The sequence below is a fragment of the Hemiscyllium ocellatum genome, chromosome 3 (genome assembly GCF_020745735.1).
Source record: "Hemiscyllium ocellatum isolate sHemOce1 chromosome 3, sHemOce1.pat.X.cur, whole genome shotgun sequence".
Classification (NCBI taxonomy): domain Eukaryota; kingdom Metazoa; phylum Chordata; class Chondrichthyes; order Orectolobiformes; family Hemiscylliidae; genus Hemiscyllium; species Hemiscyllium ocellatum.
Genome location: NC_083403.1, coordinates 79,008,356 through 79,028,705, shown reverse-complemented (window position 1 = coordinate 79,028,705; position 20,350 = coordinate 79,008,356). Strand labels below are relative to the sequence as shown.

The window sequence follows — 20,350 nt, the reverse complement described above, 5'->3', positions numbered from 1 at the left end:
TCTTGAAGACAGAAAAATGTTAGTAAGTTAAAGAAAATACGTTTTAGAAGAAGTTCTCGTGAAAAACATCCTGTCATGTATTAATATAAATCAAATATTTGCATTTTATTAATAATGAAGCAAAATTATTAACTATTATTTTCAATACAGATTTTTACAACAAAGTTTGAGAAACAAGAGTCTACAGATGAACGATTACAAGATTGCCTTGCTGTGTAATGCATATTCTACTAATTCTGAATGTTTTACATTACCTATGGGAGTATTGGTTGAAACAATATATGGGAATGGCAGCTTGAGGATATCCCTTCCTGGAACAAACTGCACGGCTTCAGGATCTATTACCCCACTACCAATGAACTTATTAGATTCACTAACCGTTCATGCCAAAATGAGGTAATCACAGGAATTCAAGTTTGCTGAACTACATAGTTTTTTGGGGAACCTTTTACTTTACCTGATAAATGACTGATGACAGTAAATACTAAAATGCCCTACAGTCAAAGGAAAGAAAATAAAATTGCATCATTTGATTATTGATTTAAGTATCACATTAGGTTCAAATAAATATAAAATGCTGAAAGCACAAATAACTCTTGATGCATAAATTGCAGTAATGTCCTGTTCAGGTCACCATATTTTTCCCATTTAAAAATTAGTTTACTCGAGGTCCCAGTTAATTGGCCTTAGTGTCATTAATAAATTTTTTTCTTTAACTCAAAATGAGTTAATTTCGTTTTTAGATTATCATCATACTGCCTATAAATTTTCACAATAATATTGCAATAACTATTATTTCCACACCATTCTGTTTTTTTTTTGGAACGAATTTCAGTCTGCACTGTATGCTGAAAGTCCCAATTGCTTATTTGAATCAATATAACTACAATGAATAAATTAAGCGCATTAATGCCGTTCTATAATATATATTGTGATTCTTGAACATTTATTGATTTAAATATTCTGTATTTCAGCCTCATTCACAGTATAGCTACAAGAGTGATCAAACTAGCCCATGCCAAATCAAGCCTAGCTTTGGCTCCTGCGCTGGTAGAAACTTATAGCCGTCTTCTAGTTTATATGGAGATTGAATCTCTTGGAATTAAAGGTTTTATCAGTAAGTGTGCTATTTCTGGATGAATGTGTTAAGAATTACCACAAACCTTGTATTTTTTTTCCCCTGAATCTGATTTAATTTATGAATGATGTATTTCTGAAGACATGTTTGAGTTGAATAGTAGATGAAATGGAAAACCTCAGACCTGTGGAATATTTGCCAGATTTCAAAAAGTTACCAATAAGCCTTGCATATTTGAATGGTTTTTGATGTACCCCTTTAATAATAATAATGATAATTACATTCTTGGGTTGGTGGCATAAAATAGTTTCACCTTTTTGGTATCCTACATCAAGCTAATGGGAAAATAAAACTTGTTTCTTGCTCTACATGCTGGCAGTCTTCTATCTTGTAGAATGATAATTTGCACCATGATGGCCACTTCTTTGTTTTGCTCCCCCTGGCATGACTGAGGAATCCCACTCTGGCATGATGACCTCTGATATACTTGTTGCAGAGGAAGACAGTAGCCTTATAAATGCATGATTCATTGGACTTTGTTTTCACTGGGCCATATATCGGCCGGCTGAACATTTCATTCTGCTCGCTTCTTCCAAAGAGTCGCCCTGCAGAGGTTATGGCTGTTGATTATCTCCTGGTTGTCACTGTCAATTCTCTTCAGCTTTATATTTCACTTGCCATATCCTTAGCAGAGGTATGGATGCCCCCCAGGAAGTTTGGCCCAACTGCCAATTCACTCTACAGGAGACCTTTGGATGTGCAGCTGTCATTTATTCAATGAATGTGGCTGAGCCAGTGCAACCGTCATTGGTTTTGCAAATGTATGCAGCTGGTATTGGTACAGTCCAGATCCCCAAATTGGTAGTGGTGAGAAGTGCCAAGGATATGTGCGAGACAGCAAAGGGGTAGTAGTTGTCTTTTTGCCAGCCTAGCAAATACTGTGCAGAAATCTCCACTGTTGAGGAGTGCAGTCAGGATGCAGGATTCTGAATCTTGCTTTGAGCTTCTCTGGTCAGGATGTTGATGTTCCACACATTCATTGAGCTGAGACAAAACCACTGCAGCTTTAGTGTTGGTTGTGTTGACTTCAGTATAAATTTCAGATTACTGATGATTGTGGAGCTAGGATATGTCAAACTATCAACAACCTCCAGCATCACTTTGTTACTGTAATCAATGCTAGTATAGCAATGTCATGGGCAACAGCATTTATTATCTAAAGATCATTTAGATTATTATCTAAACTGCATTAGTTGTGAAGCACACCATCTATTTGCTATTGCATGTCTGTTACATAGAATGTGCAGCAACAATAGTGTAGAGTATCAATTGACGAGTTGGTCCACCTTTGTCTTGGATGTTAGACAGGCAGGGCTGAATGGCTGTCCATTAGTTTCATGTATAATTAAATGTCTTCTGAAGATGATGTGGAGGGGTATAACAGCAACCAAGAGAAAAATATTCAAGTGTATCAGTGCCAGAACAGCCCTGTTTGAACCCAAAGTAGACGCTAAACGATTCCAATGTTGTCTTTTCATAGCTGATGTTATCCACATATGATGTCGTGAACAAAGGTGGTCATGTTGAGCTGCTTTGATAGGCAGCCAATTCTTATTAGCTTAAATAGATTACCAGTGCTGCTTTGTGAGATTCATCAAGGCTTTTCCTATAGCAGTAACCCTTTATTTTCTCTGACTTACTAACTAAGGAAATTGTTATTTGTGGCTTTTCCAGTTTTAAAAAAACACACAGGGATCCTTAAGTGTTTTTGTTTAGTTAGTTAGGATATACAGCCTTACAAAAGCACCGTATGTAAAGTATTTACCTACGCTTCCCTGCAAAGAGATATGTCTAGTCGTTGTAATAATGATAATTACCCTTGTTTGTTACAAGGTCACAATCTTTGCATTTCACCCCCTGTGGCACTCTCTTTTCCCCCCCCCAACACCACCAGAGCAGAAACGTTTGTGTGAATGCTGCACCTGTGACTAATTCTGATGGTAGAGCGTGAGCACCTGGAGTTTTGCCCATGGCAAGTGAGTCACTACATCTCCATTGTAGGCTTGTTTTCCAGCTCTTTCTTTTGTCCAGAGTTTCCTCTGTGACTGTATTCTCCCTAGAGTATAACTCTATAACCACTCTCAGTCAGTACATTTATGGGTTTAATCAATCCCTCTGAAGTGAATATCTTTAGCATCATTACAGATCAAATGGCTGCTTGAGCACCTCAATGTGTTCAAGAAAATTTTCTTTATCGATATGTGGATGGTTCGCCTAGAGAAGGAGCAAAACAAGATCTGTTGGGCACGAGGGCAGAACAGGTGATGGAAGGACAAGTGGGGGAGCACTTTGGGTCTAGAAATCATAATTTTATTAGTTTCACAATGGTTACAAAAAAGGATAAGCTTTCCATAAAGGTTCAGGTTTTTAATTAGAGTAAAGCAAATTTTAATGGTATCAATTTAAAAACTCCCAAAATTTAATTGGAGTAGACTGTTTGCAGGTAAAAGGATGTCTCACAAGTGGGAAGCATTCAAGATTCTGATGGCGAGAGTTCAGAGGCATTTTGTTCCTGTTAGAGTGAAGCGTGAGGCCGGTACGATTAAGTAACAATGGATGATTAAAATATAGATGTTCACGTCAAGAATAAAAAAAGAATCTTATTTCAGATATAGACAACTTGGTTCACTTGAATCTCTTAATCAACATAAGTGGCATTCTTGAGAGAGAAATCAGAAAAGCAAAGGAGGGGGATATGAGATAACATTTGCTGATAAGATTAAGGATAATCTAAAGAAATTCTACAAATATGTTAAGAGCAAGAGGGTAACTAGAGAGAGGGTAAGGCCTCTTAAAAATCAAGGAGGTTGTCATTGTCTTGAACCCCAGGAGATATAATAAGTGAATATTTAGTCAGTTTTTGCTGTGGAGAAAAAAATGAAGTCCAGAGAATGCAGAGAAATAAGCTTTGATGTTTTAAAAGCAGTTCACATTACAGAAGAGGAAACTTGGGAGGTTTTAGAGAATATAAAGTGGATAAATCTCTGGGTCTTGATCTAATGTATCACGCAACACTGTGGGAAGTAAGGAAGGAAATTATGAAACCCCCTTGCAGAAATATCTGGATCATCTATAACAACGGGTGAGGTGCCTGATGATTAAGTGTTTGCTATTGTTTTACCTTTGTTTAAGAAAGGTTGTAAGGAGAAACCAAAGAGCTATAGACCTGTAAATCTTGACTTCGGTAATTGGTAACTTGTTGGAGGTGATTATTGATTAGGATTAGGATAGTCCATGTGATTTTCTGTGAGGAAACCAATGTCTGTCAAACTTGATTGAGGTTTTTGGGGAAGTTACCAAAAAGGTGGTTTATGGAATAAGCAGTAGATATTGTTTTGGATTTTAGTATTGCCTTTGACAAGATTCTGCTTGGTAGACTAATTAGTAACATTAGGTCACATAGGATTCAGGGTGAGCTTGCCAATTGGATACATCATTGGTTTAATGGCAGAAGACAGGTAATGGTGGCGGGTTGCGTTTTGGACTGGAGGCCCATCACCAGCAGCGTTCCACAGGGATCAGGTCTGGGTGCTCTTTTGTTTGTCATTTATATAAATGATTAGGATGAAAACATAGAAGGCATCGTTAGTAAGCTTGTGGATGATATCAAAATTGGTGGCACAATAGACAGTGGAAAGGTTTTCTAAGATTGCAAAGGATCTTGATCAAATAGATTAATGGGCTGAAAAATGGCAGATGGTGTTCAATCTGGATAAATGAGGTATTGCATTTTAATACAATAATTAAGGGTAGGGCTTATAAATTAATTGTAAGACCTTGGGTAGTGTTATAGTACAGAGGGACCTGGAGTACAGATACGTAATTCTTTTAAAGCTTGTGTCACATACAGACAGATGGTTAAAAAGGCATTTGGCTCTTTGCCTTTATTGATTAATCTTTTGAGTATAGGTGTTGGGACATTATGTTGAGGCTGGACAGGACATTAGTGAGGCCTGTTCTGGAATACTGTCCATTTCTGGTCACCCAGTTATAGGAAGGATATTATCAAGCTGGAAAGGGTTCAGAAGAGACTTACTAGGATGTTGCCAGGTATGGAAGATTTGAGTTATAAAGAAAAGCTGAATAGGCCTGGACGTTTTTTTAACTGGAGCATAGGAGAGGTGATCCTATAGAAGTTTATAAAATAATGAGGGGCATAGATAAAATTTCCCTAAGGTAGTGAATTTTAAGACTAGGGGGCACATTTTTAAGGTGAGAGGAGAGTGATTTTAAAAAAGGCATAAGCAAATTTATTTCAGAGGGTGGTTCACGTGTGGAATGAACTTCCTGAAGAAGTGGTGGATGCGGCTATAATTACAACTTCTAAAAGATATTTGAATGGATACATGAATAGGAAAGGTTTGGAGGGATATGGGCCTGGAGCAGGCAGGTGGGAAGAGTTTAGTTTGGGATTATGTTTGGCCTCTTTGGACTGAAGGGTCTGTTTCCATGCTGTATGACTCTATAGAAGTAACACTGTATTGAAGATGCTAGAAAGCTGAAAACATTCAAAATGTTGAAAATACTCCAGTCTGGCCTGCATCTGAGCAGAGAGACACTAAGATAATGCTTCAAATGTTGAACCTCTCTTCAGAACTACTGGAAGTGTCATGCCAATGTCTTAGTTTGTTTTCGAGGGCAGTTTGATCTGCTTTATTCAAAGCAAAAGAAAGTCAGCTTTTAGTCTGTGATCTGATTAGTGCTGAAAGAATTTAATCCAATATGGAATGTCCAAAAAGCTTTTCTCCATACATGGAGGTTCCGTAATTTATGTTCAAATCCAGCCTAGTTTGACAATTCAAACGTGCAATAAATTCAGGATTGATTACTTTCAGAAATGTAAAATTTGCATTGGTCAAGTGGAGTTCTCCATCCAAAATCAGAAAAGCTGTAGATATACTGAAGGTACTTTCTCAAAATGTAATCTTCTTACAATTACTTGCTAAACATTAAAAAGGATGGTTTTATTAAAGTTTCCTATTATAAAACACACTGCTTCTAAATTGTTGATTTTTAGATTAATCTTGTAACTAAATGCACTCCTTTTTACAGCTAATTCAGATAACATTTCCAAAGCAGAATTCCTACTTGAAAAATTGTTGTCTTGTACTCAAATATGCTGTCTCATGAGCAAAGAATTTAGCTGTTTTGGAGTAAGACCTGAGGAAAGCTAACATAAATTTTGTGTACAAAGTCAGAAGTCAGACACCAGGCTATAGTCCAACAGGTTTATTTGAAATCACAAGCTTTTGAAGCATTGCTCCTTTGTTAGGCGCTTCACCTGATATAGCAGCGCTCCAAAAACTTATGATTTCAAATAAACCCTGTTGGACTAAACATGGCGTTGTGTGTCTTCTGACTTTGCCCACCGCATTCCAACACTGGCACCTTCACATCGTAAATTTGTGAAGAAGACTAAATTTTATTTTTCATTTTTTTAGGCCAGCTTTTACCAAATGTTTTCAAATCTCACGCTTGGGGAATCCTACACACACTGCTGGAGATGTTCAGCTATCGCATGCATCATATCCAGCCTCACTACAGAGTCCAGCTGTTAAGCCATCTCCATTCATTGGCAGCTGTACCACAGACTAATCAGAATCAACTTCACTTGTGGTAAGTTATTTTTAACCTTTCATGTATGAATCTGGCTTGCTACTTCAAAGCTGATTTTAAACTGGAGCATTAGTGTGATAAAGGTGAGAATCCTGTAAGCTTTTAAAATGTGCCATCAGTTTGTTGAGCTTTGAGTAGTGTAAGTTGCAGGAGTTCAGTTAGTTCACTTAGTTGGTTTGCATGGCAGGGTAACACTAACAGGATGGATTCAATTCCCACATTGACTAAGGTTCCATGAAGATTTGTGCTTCTCCAACTCTACCTTTACCTGAGCTATGGTAATCCTTGGGTTAAACAACCATCAGTTATCTCTGTCGAATGAGAGAGCAGCCCTTTGGTCTGCGAAGACTATGACAACTTTACCATTCGGGGTTCGGTTAGCTAAGTTGATTTATGATGCAAAGTTCAATTCCTGCACTGACTGAGGTTACCATAAAAGACACTATTTCTCAACATTTCCACTCACCAGAGATGTGGTGACTCCAAATGAGAGAGCAGCCCAATGAGAGAATATCCCAGACAAAGGTGACTTACTTTTTTTTAGTGTAAGGGACACCATGGAAGAAGGTCTTTGGAAATTGATCAAAGCTACCTTCTGAGCTGGAGCAATGCTAATTCGACATTGTCTTTTCCCAGATACTGTATTCTGTACATAGTGTTTGAGAAGTAGATGTAGTTGGCTTTCAAATGACATAATATCAGCTTCAGTAGGCACTTGTGATAAATTGTTCCAAATTTGAATAATTGTTTGGTTGAAACTTTGGCTTCTTCTGAATTATTCTCTGTCCATGCCACCTTGTAACCAACTCCCTAATCAGTGGAAACAACCTTTTGGCAATTTACCATAAAACAATTTATCATAATTTTGAAATCCTTGTTAAATCTTACAAACAAAATCTAGGTAAGAGGATGAAAGCTTTCCAATTCTTAATGTTTCTAAATGTGCTGAATGAAGTGCAGGTTTCTTGTTATCAAATCATACTTAGTATATTTTGTCTGGATCCCTGATGTAATGAAGCATTTGAAGTATAAAAGTTAGCTCGTTGAGCATGAAGAAATGTTTCCAGCATTTTCATCACCAAAATAGGTAACATCAGTGAGAGTCTCTATGAAGCGTTGGTGCTATGTCCTGCCTCTCTCTTTCTAGGTCTTGATTTCTCAAAATGGGTGATGTCATTTCACGTTCTTTTCTTTTCCAAGGGAAGGTAGGTAGAGTCTAACTCGACATCACCCACCTTAAGAAACCAAGACCTATAGATAGAAAGACGGAACGTACCACCTCACTTCACCAGAGACTCTCAGCGATGATGTTACCTAGTATGGTGACGAAACGTCTGAAAACAAACCTTTAAGCTCAGCGAGCTAACTTAGATACTTATCATCAACCTGAGCTGCAAATCTTCTCAAAAATCGCTAGCATTTGAAGTGTTAAAATAAAATATAATTTCACACTTTCATTATTAGCTTTCTAATTGTAACACTCCAGGCCTGTAAGCTGCAGTTAATTTTCAAATAAACCTTGTAATTCAATAATTATTTTATTTTAAATAATAATCCAAATAAAGTTGATGCATGAAATAATGTACATAAGTTGTTATTTTTTGATTTAAAGAAAATTGTGATTACCTAATACTTCTAAATGAAAGGAACCTTCAGTCGTTGTTTGCAATTTTTACATATCACCTCATTTTGAGGGGACTGTTTTTTTTGTTTTTAAAAAAGATTGATTGATAGTTTAAGGCCAGGTAGGGAAATTGTTTGATGAGGGCAGAGCAGTAGATGTGATCTATATGGACTTCAGTAAGGCATTCGACAAGGTTCCCCATGGGAGACTGATTAGCAAGCTTAGACCTCATGGAATACAGGGAGAACTAGCCATTTGGATACAGAACTGGCTCAAAGGTAGAAGACAGAGGGTGGTGGTGGAGGGATATTTTTCAGACAGGAGGCCTGTGACCAGTGGATTGCCACAAGGATCAGTTCTGGTCCTCTACTTTTTGTCATTTACATAAATGATTTGGATGCAAGCATAAGAGGTACAGTTAGTAAGTTTGCAGATGACATCAAAATTGGAGGTGTAGTGAACAGCGAAGAGGGTTACCTCAGATTACAACAGGATCTGAACCAGATGGGCCAATGGGGCTGAGAAGTGGCAGATGGAGTTTAATTCAGATAAATGCGCGGTGCTACATTTTGGGAAAGCAAATCTTAGCAGGATTTATACACTTAATGATAAGGTCCTAGGGAGGGTTGCTGAACAAAGAGACCTTGGAGTGCATATTCATAGCTCCTTGAAAGTGGAGTCACAGGTAGATAGGATAGTGAAGAAGGCGTTTGGTATGCTTTCCTTTATTGGTCAGAGTATTGAGTACAGGAATTGGGAGGTCATGTTGCGGCTGTACAGTTCACTGGTTAGGCCACTGTTGGAATATTGCATGCAATTCTGGTCTCCTTCCTATCGGAAAGATGTTGTGAAACTTGAAAGGGTTCAGAAAAGATTTATAAAGATGTTGCCAGGGTTGGAGGATTTGAGCTATAGGGAGAGACTGAACAGGCTGGAGCTGTTTTCCCTGAAGTGTCAGAAGCTGAGGGGTAACCCTTTCGAGGTTCACAAAATTGAGGGGCATGGATAGGATAAATAGACAAAATATTTTCCCTGGGATCGGGGAGTCCAGAACTAGAGAGCACAGGTTTAGGGTGAGAGGGGAAAGATATGAAAGAGACCTAAGGGGCAACTTTTTCACGGAGAGGGTGGTACGTGTATGGAATGAACTGCCAGAGGATGTGGTGGAGACTGGTACAATTGCAACATTTAAGAGGCATTTGGATGGGTATATGAATAGGAAGGGTTTGGAGGGACTAGATTGGGTTGGGATATCTGGTCGGCATGAACAGATTGGACCGAAGGGTCTGTTTCCATGCTGTACATCTCTATGACTCTATTTGCGCAACAGTAATGATCATTATTCTACAACAGCGTGTACTACTTTGAACATATGAATTAGGAGCTCAAGTAAGCCCCTTAACCCTGTTCCATCATTGAACGAGATCATAGCTAATCCGATTGTAACCTCAACTCCACATTCCTATGAATCCCTGATAACCATCGGCTCTCTTGAGTGAAGAATTTATTTGTTTTTTATCTTAAAAGTATTTAATAACCCTCCTTTCAACACTAGGGAGAAGAGTTTCAAAGATTAACAATCCTCTAACAGAAAGACCATAAAGATCATAGTATGTTGGAGCAACATTACATCATTTTGGCCCATCAGGTCTGCTCTGGCATTCGTTAGATAGCTGATATGTTTCTTAATTGCATTCTCTTGCCTTCTCCCCAGAACTCTTGATCCCCTTGCTAATCTATCCACCTATCGCTGTGATGAAGCAAGCCGAATGACTTGGCATCTACGGATTCATATCTTCTGGCTGAAAAACATTCCTTCTCATCTCAGGTCTCAAGCGTCGTCCCTTCAGTCTGAGGCTGTGCCCTCCGGTCCTAGCTTTTTCTACTAATGGAGACATCTTTTCCACGTCCACTCTATCCAAGCCTCTCCATATTCTCTAATTTTAATGAGATTCCCGCCATCATGCTTCAAGCTTTGAGCACAGACCCAGAGTCATCAACCGCTTCTCATTCGACAAACTCTTCCCTCCCAGGATCGTTCTTGTGTACCTCTGCAGCACCCCTCCAGGATCAGTACATCCTTGTTTGCAAATGAACCCCAAAACTGCTCTCAAATATTGCAAATGTAGTCTGACCAGAATCAGATGTAGCCTCAGCAGTACATTACACCTTCCCCTTCCCCTCCCCCCCCTTGTATTCTTGCTCTTTGAAATTATTGCTGACATTGCATTTGCTTTCTTAACTGCCAACTGAACCTGTTTGTTAATCTTGAGAGAATCCTGAACTAGCACACCTAAGTCCCTTTGTGCTTCAGATTTCTAAAGCCATTCTCCATGCCTCTGAAATGCATATCCTCTCACTTTCCCACATTGTATCCCATCTGCCACTACTTTGCCCACTCTCCTAGCCTGTCCAACTCCTTCTGCATTCTACCCACTTCCTCAACCCTACTTGACCTATCATCTCTCTTTATGTCTTCTGCAAACTTAACAATACCCTCAGTTCCTTCATACAGATCAATAATGTATGATGCAAATAGTTGTGGCCCTGTGAAGCTCCACTAGTCACCAGCTGCCATCCTGAAAAGGCTCCTTTATCCCCACTGCCTGCCTTCTACCAGTCTTGCCGCTAACACCGTGGATTCATATCTTATTTAGCAGCCTCCTATATGTAGCACAATGTCAGAGACTTTCTGAAAATCCAAATAGATCATGTCCACTGGCTCTTCTTTGTCTAACTTGCTCATTACATCCTCCAAGAATTCTAACAGGTTTGTTAATCAGGACCTCTCCTTGACAAATCCATACAGACTCGGCCTGATTTTACTTCCAGGTACTCTGCAATCTCATCTTTAATAATGTACTATAAAGTCTTATCAACAACCACAGTCACACTATCCAGCCTATAATTTCCTATCTTATGTCTCCTTCCTTTCTTAAGCAGAGGGGTTACGTTTGAAAAGGTCTGCTCACTTTGGCCTTAATTTAATGACCCCTGATTTTCGAACTCTGTTTTCTCATTCTAGGCTCTTCCATAAGAGCAAAACAAAGGGCATGCTCTCAGAATCCACCATGCCAGGATCTCTCATAATATTGTTTATCTTACTAAGATCACATGTCATTCTTCTAAACTCAAATGGAATGGGACTCAGCCATTCTAACCTATCCTCATATAACAATTTTACCCCCCTCAGCCGCCAAAAGAATCCTAGGTAACACTACAGTAGTAATCTGATGGCTTTTACATCTTTCACATGTATTATAAATTTGATCTCCCAATACTGCAGAGAGAAATGAAAGTGAAGGATATGAGCATGAGCACACACAAAGAATTCCAAAACCCTCTAGAAGGTTGTGTTTATTATGCAGTCAAATATGGCAACTAAGTCAGTTCCCACAAATACCAAGTGCTCAGTTAATGTGCTCTAATAATTTAGAGGATAAAATGTTGAATAAAACTCTGGGAGACCTCTCTGTTCTTTAGCTCTAAGGAATCATTTTGTATCTACCTGATCAGGACTCTGTTTTAGTACTGCCTCAGCTCTGACAATGAACCAGTACAGCAAAAAAAAAATCAGACTTGACATCCAGATATTGGAATGGTGTTTATTCTCTTGACCTGACTTGGAAGTAAGAGTTCTAGCACTGAGCCAAACTGGTTAATTTAGTGTTGAATACAACTGCAAAGGCAAGGTGGACCAGAAAAATAGAAAGACTGAAATTCCACAATGAACTTGAACACAGCAGATACCAGTCTATAGTAGTTTGTCTTCCATTAATCCATTATTAGCTCAATTGAGCCTCTCATTCATATAGGTACAATGTTAAACTCTAATTCTGAATGTAATTCAAAGCAAGGTCATCAAGTTTACCCTAGCCTTCAGTATTGTGTGCAGCAAGGGGTGATGGTGCCAGTGATGATTAAAAATTATAGTTCATACACTGCAACATAGATGCTAGATCACAGGTGTGACCTTTGAACTCTTGTGATTAGTTTTTCTGTACTTTGTAATAATTCTACTATTAAACTTTGGAAAAGGCTTGAATATGGAACTAGAAATTTAACACTAACTTGGTAATTATCTTTTTTTTTGGACTATTTAGCGTTGAAAGCACAGCTCTCCGGTTAATCACCGCTTTGGGCAGTTCAGAAGTGCAACCCCAATTTACACGGTTTCTCAGTGACCCCAAAACAGTTCTTTCTGCTGAATCTGAGGAACTTAACAGAGCTCTAATTCTAACTCTAGCAAGAGCAACCCATGTAACTGGTAAATATCATAAATTTCAATGTGAAAATTCAGTTGTGTTGCAACTATTGTGCATTGATCCATATTTAGAATGTGCTCATTTTTAGTCAAATATCCTGCAGTCATATGAATTAATAAATTATATATTAAAGTTTGTGAGAAGATTTGTAGCTCGGGTGCTCGTTGTTGTGGTACTGTTCGCCGAGCTGTGAATTTGTGATGCAGGCATTTCGTCCCCTGTCTAGGTGACATCCTCAGTGCTTGTGAGCCTCCTGTGAAGCGCTTCTGTGAGTTGAATCTGTCACTTCCAGTTGTAAGTTCCAACTGTCTGTTGCAGTGGCCCGGTATATTGGGTCCAGATCGATGTGCTTATTGATTGAATCTGTGGATGAGTGCTATGCCTCTAGGAATTCCCTGGCTGTTCTCTGTTTGGCTTGTTCTATAATAGTAGTATTGTCCCAGTCGAATTCATGTTGCTTGTCATCTGCGTGTGTGGCTACATTTGTGTGTGTTGGGATGGTTGCTTTCGTAGTTCAAGCCACATACACAGACCAAGTCCTGAACTACGAAAGCAACCACCCTAACACACACAAAAGAAGTTGCATCAAGACATTATTCAAAAGGGCCACAACACACTGCAGTACACCAGAACTACAAAAAGAGGAAGAAGAACACCTATACAATGTATTCACCAAAAACGGATACCCGTGAAATTTCATCAACAGATGCCTAAGGGAAAGACAACGGAACGAGGACATGCCACAACCCAAAGGACTAGCCACACTACCATACATCAGGAGCATTTCCGAACTGACAGCCAGACTACTGCGACCACTAGGACTCATAACAGCACACAAACCAACAGCCACTCTCTGACAACAACGCACCAGAACGAAGGACCCGATACACAGCATGAGCAAAATCCCATGCAAGGACTGCACAAAACACTACATAGGACAAACAGGAAGACAGCTAACGATCCGCATCCATGAACACCAACTAGCCATGAAACGACACGACCAGCTATCCTTACTAGCCACACACGCAGATGACAAACAACATGAATTTGACTGGGACAACACTACTATTATAGGACAAGCCAAACAGAGAACAGCCAGGGAATTCCTAGAGGCATGGCACTCATCCACAGATTCAATCAATAAGCACATCGATCTGGACCCAATATACTGACCACTGCAGCGGACAGCTGGAACTGACAACCGGAAGTGGCAGATTCAAACCACAACAAATGCTGGAGGAAAGATCACAGAAGCGCTTCATACGAGGCTCCCAAGCACTGAGGCTATCACCTAGACAGGGGACAAAATGTCTGCAACACAAATTCCCAGCTCGGCGAACAGAACCGCAGCAATTATGTATTACTTTGTTTCTGGAATTCTTGCATTTGTCATTGAGATATGAGCAGCACTGGCAAGGTTGCATTTTTTTTTTCACTCATTGCTAGGTGCTCTGAGATTATGGTATAACTCTTTGAACTGTTGGTTTCTGGTGGTATTATTTTCTTAAATAATAATGACTGAACCATTTTGTAAGGGATCAAAGATCAGTCCCTTGATGTAAACTGAAGTATAGATCAAATTGGAAAGGTTTGTCCAGCTGCTGCAAGTATCAATTGAGATGTATTGAACACAATTTGAATTAAAATCTCTGTCCCTAACTACTGCAGTACTAAGGTGATCATGATCCCTGGGTTGCGAGTCGAATATCACTGAAAACTGTGACACTTTAAAACATTGTTTAAAGGCATCTTGACCTTTTCCAGTACGGTACCATTCAATACAGCACAGGAACAGGCCCTATGGCCCCCAAGCTTGCACCAGTTATAATCTTTATTTGGACCCGCTACTTATTGCGTGCGCATGGTTTCTATCCCTCTGTTTGCCTCCTGTTCATGTCTACCAGAATACACCTTAAACATTGCTAATGTTGTCTGCATCCACCACCTCCACTGGCAGTGTGTTCCAGGCACCCATCTTTCCCTCTGTGAAACCTTTTCCCCACATCCCTCCTCTAAACATTCCCTCTCTCACCTTGAATCTGTGCCCTCTTATAGAATATAGAAGAGTACAGCATAGAGCAGGCCCTTTGGCCCACTACCTAATGTAAAATATAATAACCTACACACCCCTCAACTCAATGCTCTCCATGTGCCTGTCCAGCAGTCGCTTAAATGTCCCTAATGACTCTGCTTCCATCACCACCGTTGGCAACGCATTCCATGCATTCACAACTCTGTGTAAAGAACCTGCCTCTGACATCTCCTCTATACGTTTCCCCAAATATCTTAAAACTATAACCCCTCGTACCCATCAATCCTGCCCTGGGAAAAAAGTCTCTGGCTATTGACTCTATCTTTTTCTCTCATTATCTTTTATACCTCGATCAGGTCTCCTCTCTTCCTCCTTCTCTCCAGAGAGAAAAATCCAAGCTTTTTTTGAGCAGAGGCCCAAGAATAGAGCCCTATGGGACCCCACTCAACACTGACCTCCAGGCAGAATAACTTCCATCTACAACCACTCTCTGCCTTCTGTCAGCCAACCAATTCTGAATCCAGATAGCCAAATCTCCCTGTATCCCATACTTCCTGACTTTATGCATGAGCCTGTCATGGGGAACCTTATCAAATGCCTTGCTGAAGTCCAGGAACAACATTCACCTCCTTCCACTCATCCGGTATGACTCCCGTGGAGAGTGAGGAGGCAAATATCCTCACCAGGATAAATCTGGTCTGGCCCTGGGGACTTTTAATCTTAATGTTTTCCAAAATTTCCAGCACATCAACTTGATCAATCTTGCTCTGGCCAAACTTGTATCCCAGCTCCTCCAAGTTGTCATTTACAAAAAAATCCCTTTCTTTAGAGAAAACTGAAGCAAAATACTCATTTAGGGCTTCCACTATCTGCTCAGACTCCACGTACAAGTTCCCTACGCTATCCCTGATCGGCCCTAACTTCTCCCTGATCATTCTCTCATTCCTCACATATGAGTAAAATGCCTTTGGGTTCTCCCTAATCCCATTTGCCAAGCCTTTTTCATGCCCCCTCCTGGCTCTCCTCAATCCATTTCTGAGCTCCTTTCTTGCAAGCCTGTAATCCTCTAAAGCTGTGCTACATCCTTGCTTCCTCCACCTTACATAAGCTGCCTTCTTCTCGTCATCCAAGGTTCTTTAGTCTTACCCCTTCTTTTCTGTCTCAGAGGAATAAATGCATGCATCGCTCATAACAACTGCTCCTTAAACAGTCTCTACATGTCTGCTGTGCCCTTTCTGTGGAACAATTGCTCCCAGTCTGTACTTCCCAAATCCTGTCTGATAGCATCATAATTTCCTTTTCCCCAATGAAATATCTTCCCTCGGTAACTGCTCATTTCCTTCTCCTGAGGCTATATTAAATGTTGAGCAGTTGAGATCACTGTCATCAAAGTGTTCTCCCACCGCGTGATCTGACACCTGTCCTGGCTCATTGCTGAGCACCAAATCCAAAGTGGCCTCTCCCCTCGTCAGTCTGTCTACATACTGAGTAAGGAAGCCCTCCTGAACATACCTGACAAAAACTGCCCAATCCAAACCATCTGCACTTAGGAGGTTCCAGTCGATATTGGGAAAGTTGAAATCACCCATAACTACAAACCTGCTACCTCTGCATTTTTCCAGAACCTGCCCACCAATGCATTCTTCAATCTCTCTACTGCTGTTAGGTGGTCTGTTGAAAACCCCCAATGAGGTGGCTGCTCCTTTGCTGTTCCTGACTTCCACCCATGCTGACTCAGCAGACAGACCTTCCTCAACAAGCTTCATTTCTGTAGCTATGATGCACTCTCTGACTAGCAATGCTACACCTGCTCCTCATTTTCCACCCTCCCTGTTCTTTTTAAATGTTCTAAAGCTGAAAAATGTGTTGCTGGAAAAGCGCAGCAGGTCAGGCAGCATCCAAGGAGCAGGAGAGTCGACGTTTCGGGCATAAGCCCTTCTTCGGGAATGAGGAGGGTGTGCCAAGCAGGCTAAGATAAAAGGTAGGGAGGAGGGATTTGGGGGAGGGGCGTTGGGAATGCGATAAGTGGAAGGAGGTTAGGGTGAGGGTGATAGGCCGGAGTGGGGGTGGGCGCGTGGAGGTCGGGAAGAAGATTGCAGGTCAAGAAGGTGGGGCTGAGTCCGAGGGTTGGGACTAGGGTGGGGGGGCAGGAGGAGGAGTTGAATGAGGAAGCTGGAGAAATCTGCATTCATCCCTTGTGGTTGGAGGGTTCCTAGGCAGAAGATGAGGCGTTCTTCCTCCAACTGTCGTGTTGCTATTGTCTGGCGATAGAGGAGGCCAAGGACCTGCATGTCCTTTGTGGAGTGGGAGGGGGAATTAAAGTGTTCAGCCACGGGACGGTTGGGTTGGTTGATGCGGGTATCCCAGAGGTGTTCTCTGAAACGTTCCACAAGAAGGCGGCCTGTATCCCCAATGTAGAGGAAGCCACATCGGGTGCAGCGGATGCAGTAAATGATGTGTGTGGAGGTGCAGGTGAATTTGTGACAGATATGGAAGGATTTCTTGGAGGGGAGTGAGGGGGGAGGTGTGGGCGCACGTTTCACATTTCTTGCAGTTGCAGGGGAAGGTGCCGGATGTGGAGGTTGGGTTGGTTGGGGTTGTGGACCTGACGAGGGAATCACGGAAGGAATGTTCTTTCCGGAACGCCGATAGGGGAGGGGAGGGAAATATATCCTTGTGGTGGGGTCTGTTTAGAGGTGGTGGAAATGATGAAGGATGATACAATGTATCTGGAGGTTGGTGGGGTGGTAGGTGAGGACCAGTGGGGTTCTATACTTGTGGCGATTGGAGGGGTGGGGTTCAAGGGCGGAGGAGCGGGAAGTGGAGGAGATGCAGTGGAGAGCATCGTCAACCACGTCTGAGGGGAAATTGCGATCTTTGAAGAAAGAGGCCGTCTGGCTTGTTCGGTATTGGATTTGGTCCTCCTAGGAATAGATGCGGCGGAGGCGAAGGAATTGGGAATATGGGATGGCGTTTTTCCAGGGGGCCTGGAGCGAGGATGTGTAATCTAGGTAGCTGTGTTCTAAACCCTGGAACATCAAGCAACCATTCCTGCCCCTATGAAACCCATGTCTCCTTTATGGCCACAATAACGTATCCCCAAGTACTGATCCATGCTCTAAGTTCGTCACTCTTATTTCTGACACTCTTATAGTTGATGTTTCCATCCTGTGGGAAAAGCCTCTGACTACCCATCCTAAGACTGTCCTAATTTTGTAAACCTCTATTAGGTTGCCCCCTTTAATGCAAAGAATTGGAAAACAAAAGTAAGTTTTGCTACAATTATGCAGGCCTTTAGTGAGGCAAGACCTTGATACCGTGTGCATATTTGGCTGTCATATTTTAAGGAAAGATTGGAGTGAATACAGTGAATCTTTGCTTGATTGATTTCTGGGTTGAGGTGGTAGCCTACGATGAGAAACTGAATAATGAGTTGGACCGATACTCTTTGGAGTTTGGAAGAATGAAGGATAATCTTATCAAGGCATGCAAGATTCTGAAAGGGCTTGACACTGTGGACGCCAAGTTTCTCCTGACAGTGGAACTCAGTCCGTGAGAACACACTCTCAAGGGGACACTCACTTTACACTGAGTTAAGATTTACAAGTTTGTGAATTTTTGGAATTGCATGTCCTAGCAAGTTATGAATGCTTCATTGTAGAATTTATTTAAAGCTGAGATGGACAAATGTTTGGTGTAAGGAAATCAAGGGATATAGGGAACAGGTGAAGAAGGCCAACTGTCTGATAATTTCAAATGGTGGAACAGCTTCAAGGAGAGATGTGGATGCTGCTGTTTATTATTTTGTAACCGTTGCACCCAATAAAATGCTAATACTGTTGTTAGCCTCTAATGTTTATCTTGTCTTCTCTTTTTTAAAAAAAAGACTTTTTTACAGGCTCCGAATCTATACAAGGTACCTGGTGTAAAGACATCCTTCAAACAATCATGGTTTTCACTCCTCACAACTGGGCTTCACACACACTCAGCTGCTTCCCGGCTCCATTGCAGGCAAGATGAACTTTTGTTTGTATTCTGAGATAACCTGGTGGAGAATATTAACACACATACATAAAAGGTATATGAATTCATGGACTCTAGCAACAGAAATCTTAATCTTGAATGCATTATTTTATTTCTCTGAATCGTGATAGACAAATATTAATGTATTTTTGATGTGATTGTGGGTATGTTCTCCGAGCTGGGAAGTTGATTTGCAGGCATTTCGTCACCTGTCTAGGTGATATCTTCAGTGCTTTGGAGCCTCATGTGTCTTCTGGAATTTATTTGGTTCTGTTCCTGCTGCTTTTGGTTGCCGGTTCAGTTATCTGTTGTAGTGCCTGGTATATTGGGTCTAGGTCTGTGTGCTTGTTGATGAGTACCATGCTTATAGAAATTCTCTGGCCATCCTCTGTCTGGTTTGTCCTATGATCGTTGTGTTGTCCCAGTTGAATTTAGATTAGATTAGATTACTTACAGTGTGGAAACAGGCCCTTCGGCCCAACAAGTCCACACCGACCCGCCGAAGCGCAACCCACCCATACATTTACCTCTTACCTAACACTACGGGCAATTTAGCATGGCCAATTCACCTGACCCGCACACCTTTGGACTGTGGGAGGAAACCGGAGCACCCGGAGGAAACCCACGCAGACACGGGGAGAATGTGCAAACTCCACACAGTCAGTCGCCTGAGTCGGGAATTGAACCCGGGTCTCAGGCGCTGTGAGACAGCAGTGCTAACCACTGTGCCACCGTGCCGCCCAATTTGTGGTCCTTGTCATCTGTATGTGTGGTTATTAGGGACAGCTGGTCTTGGCATTTAGTAGCTAGTTTGTGTTCGTGGACGCAGATTGCTAGTTGTCTGCCTATTTGTCCTGGTGAGTTGTTGTCTGAGTTTGGCTGTTGGTTTATGGGTTGTCATGAATCCTAGTGAGTCAGAAGTCAGTTTTGAGATTTTGTTTATAAGATAGCATGGCTAGTGAGTTAGGTCAAGACATGTCCTCATCACGTTGTTTGTCTGTTAGGCATGTGCAGATGAAGTTGTTGGGGTACCTAGTGGCAAATACTCTGTAGAGGTGTTCTTCTTCCTTTCATAGGTCGGGAATGCTGCAGTGTGTTGTAGTCCTTTTTGAACAGGATCCTAATGCAGCTTCTCTTGTATTCGGGTAGTTGTTGTAATTCAGGATCTGGTCAGTGTGTGTGGCTTTCCCGTACACTTTTGTGGTGCTTTCACTGTTTTTTGTTCTTCCTACCATCACATCCAGGAGTGGGAGTTGATTGTTGGTTTCCTCCTCATATAAATCTGATCCTTGTGAGCATGGTATTGATAATCCAGTATGTGTTCATGATTTCTGTTCTGTTATTGAGAACGAAATTGTCATCCACCTATCGATCCAGAGTTTGGGTCAGATTTGTGGGAAGGAGGTTTGTTCCAATCTTTGCAAATGCTTCTGCTATGAGCCAGAGATGGCTGAGACTATAGGTGTCCCATTGATCTGTTCATATATTTGGTTGTTGAATATGAAGTGTGTCACCAAGACAAGTCTAGTAGTTTGAGTATGCAGTCCTTGTTAGGCTCCCCATCGTGTTGTCTGTTCTGTTTGTCCAGGAGGCTGGCTTTTGTCTCTTTGGCTAGGGTTTTGTCAATTTGAAGTGAACAGTGCCGTTACATC

At 41.2% G+C, this 20,350-nt stretch overlaps 1 protein-coding gene across 3 annotated transcripts in view; it reads left to right on the top strand.

Annotated features, from left to right (window-relative positions):
* med23 (mediator complex subunit 23) overlaps positions 1-20,350 on the top strand; it is a 120,243-nt gene that overhangs the window by 37,626 nt on the left and 62,267 nt on the right. For 2 of the 3 annotated variants that reach the window (XM_060851272.1, XM_060851259.1), the window contains 5 exons: positions 151-396; positions 975-1,117; positions 6,580-6,754; positions 12,482-12,645; positions 18,562-18,686. In XM_060851272.1, the coding sequence (XP_060707255.1) occupies positions 151-396; positions 975-1,117; positions 6,580-6,754; positions 12,482-12,645; positions 18,562-18,686 (853 nt within the window). The remainder of the gene's footprint in view (positions 1-150; positions 397-974; positions 1,118-6,579; positions 6,755-12,481; positions 12,646-18,561; positions 18,687-20,350) is intronic. The other variant, XM_060851267.1, reaches the window with a different exon arrangement.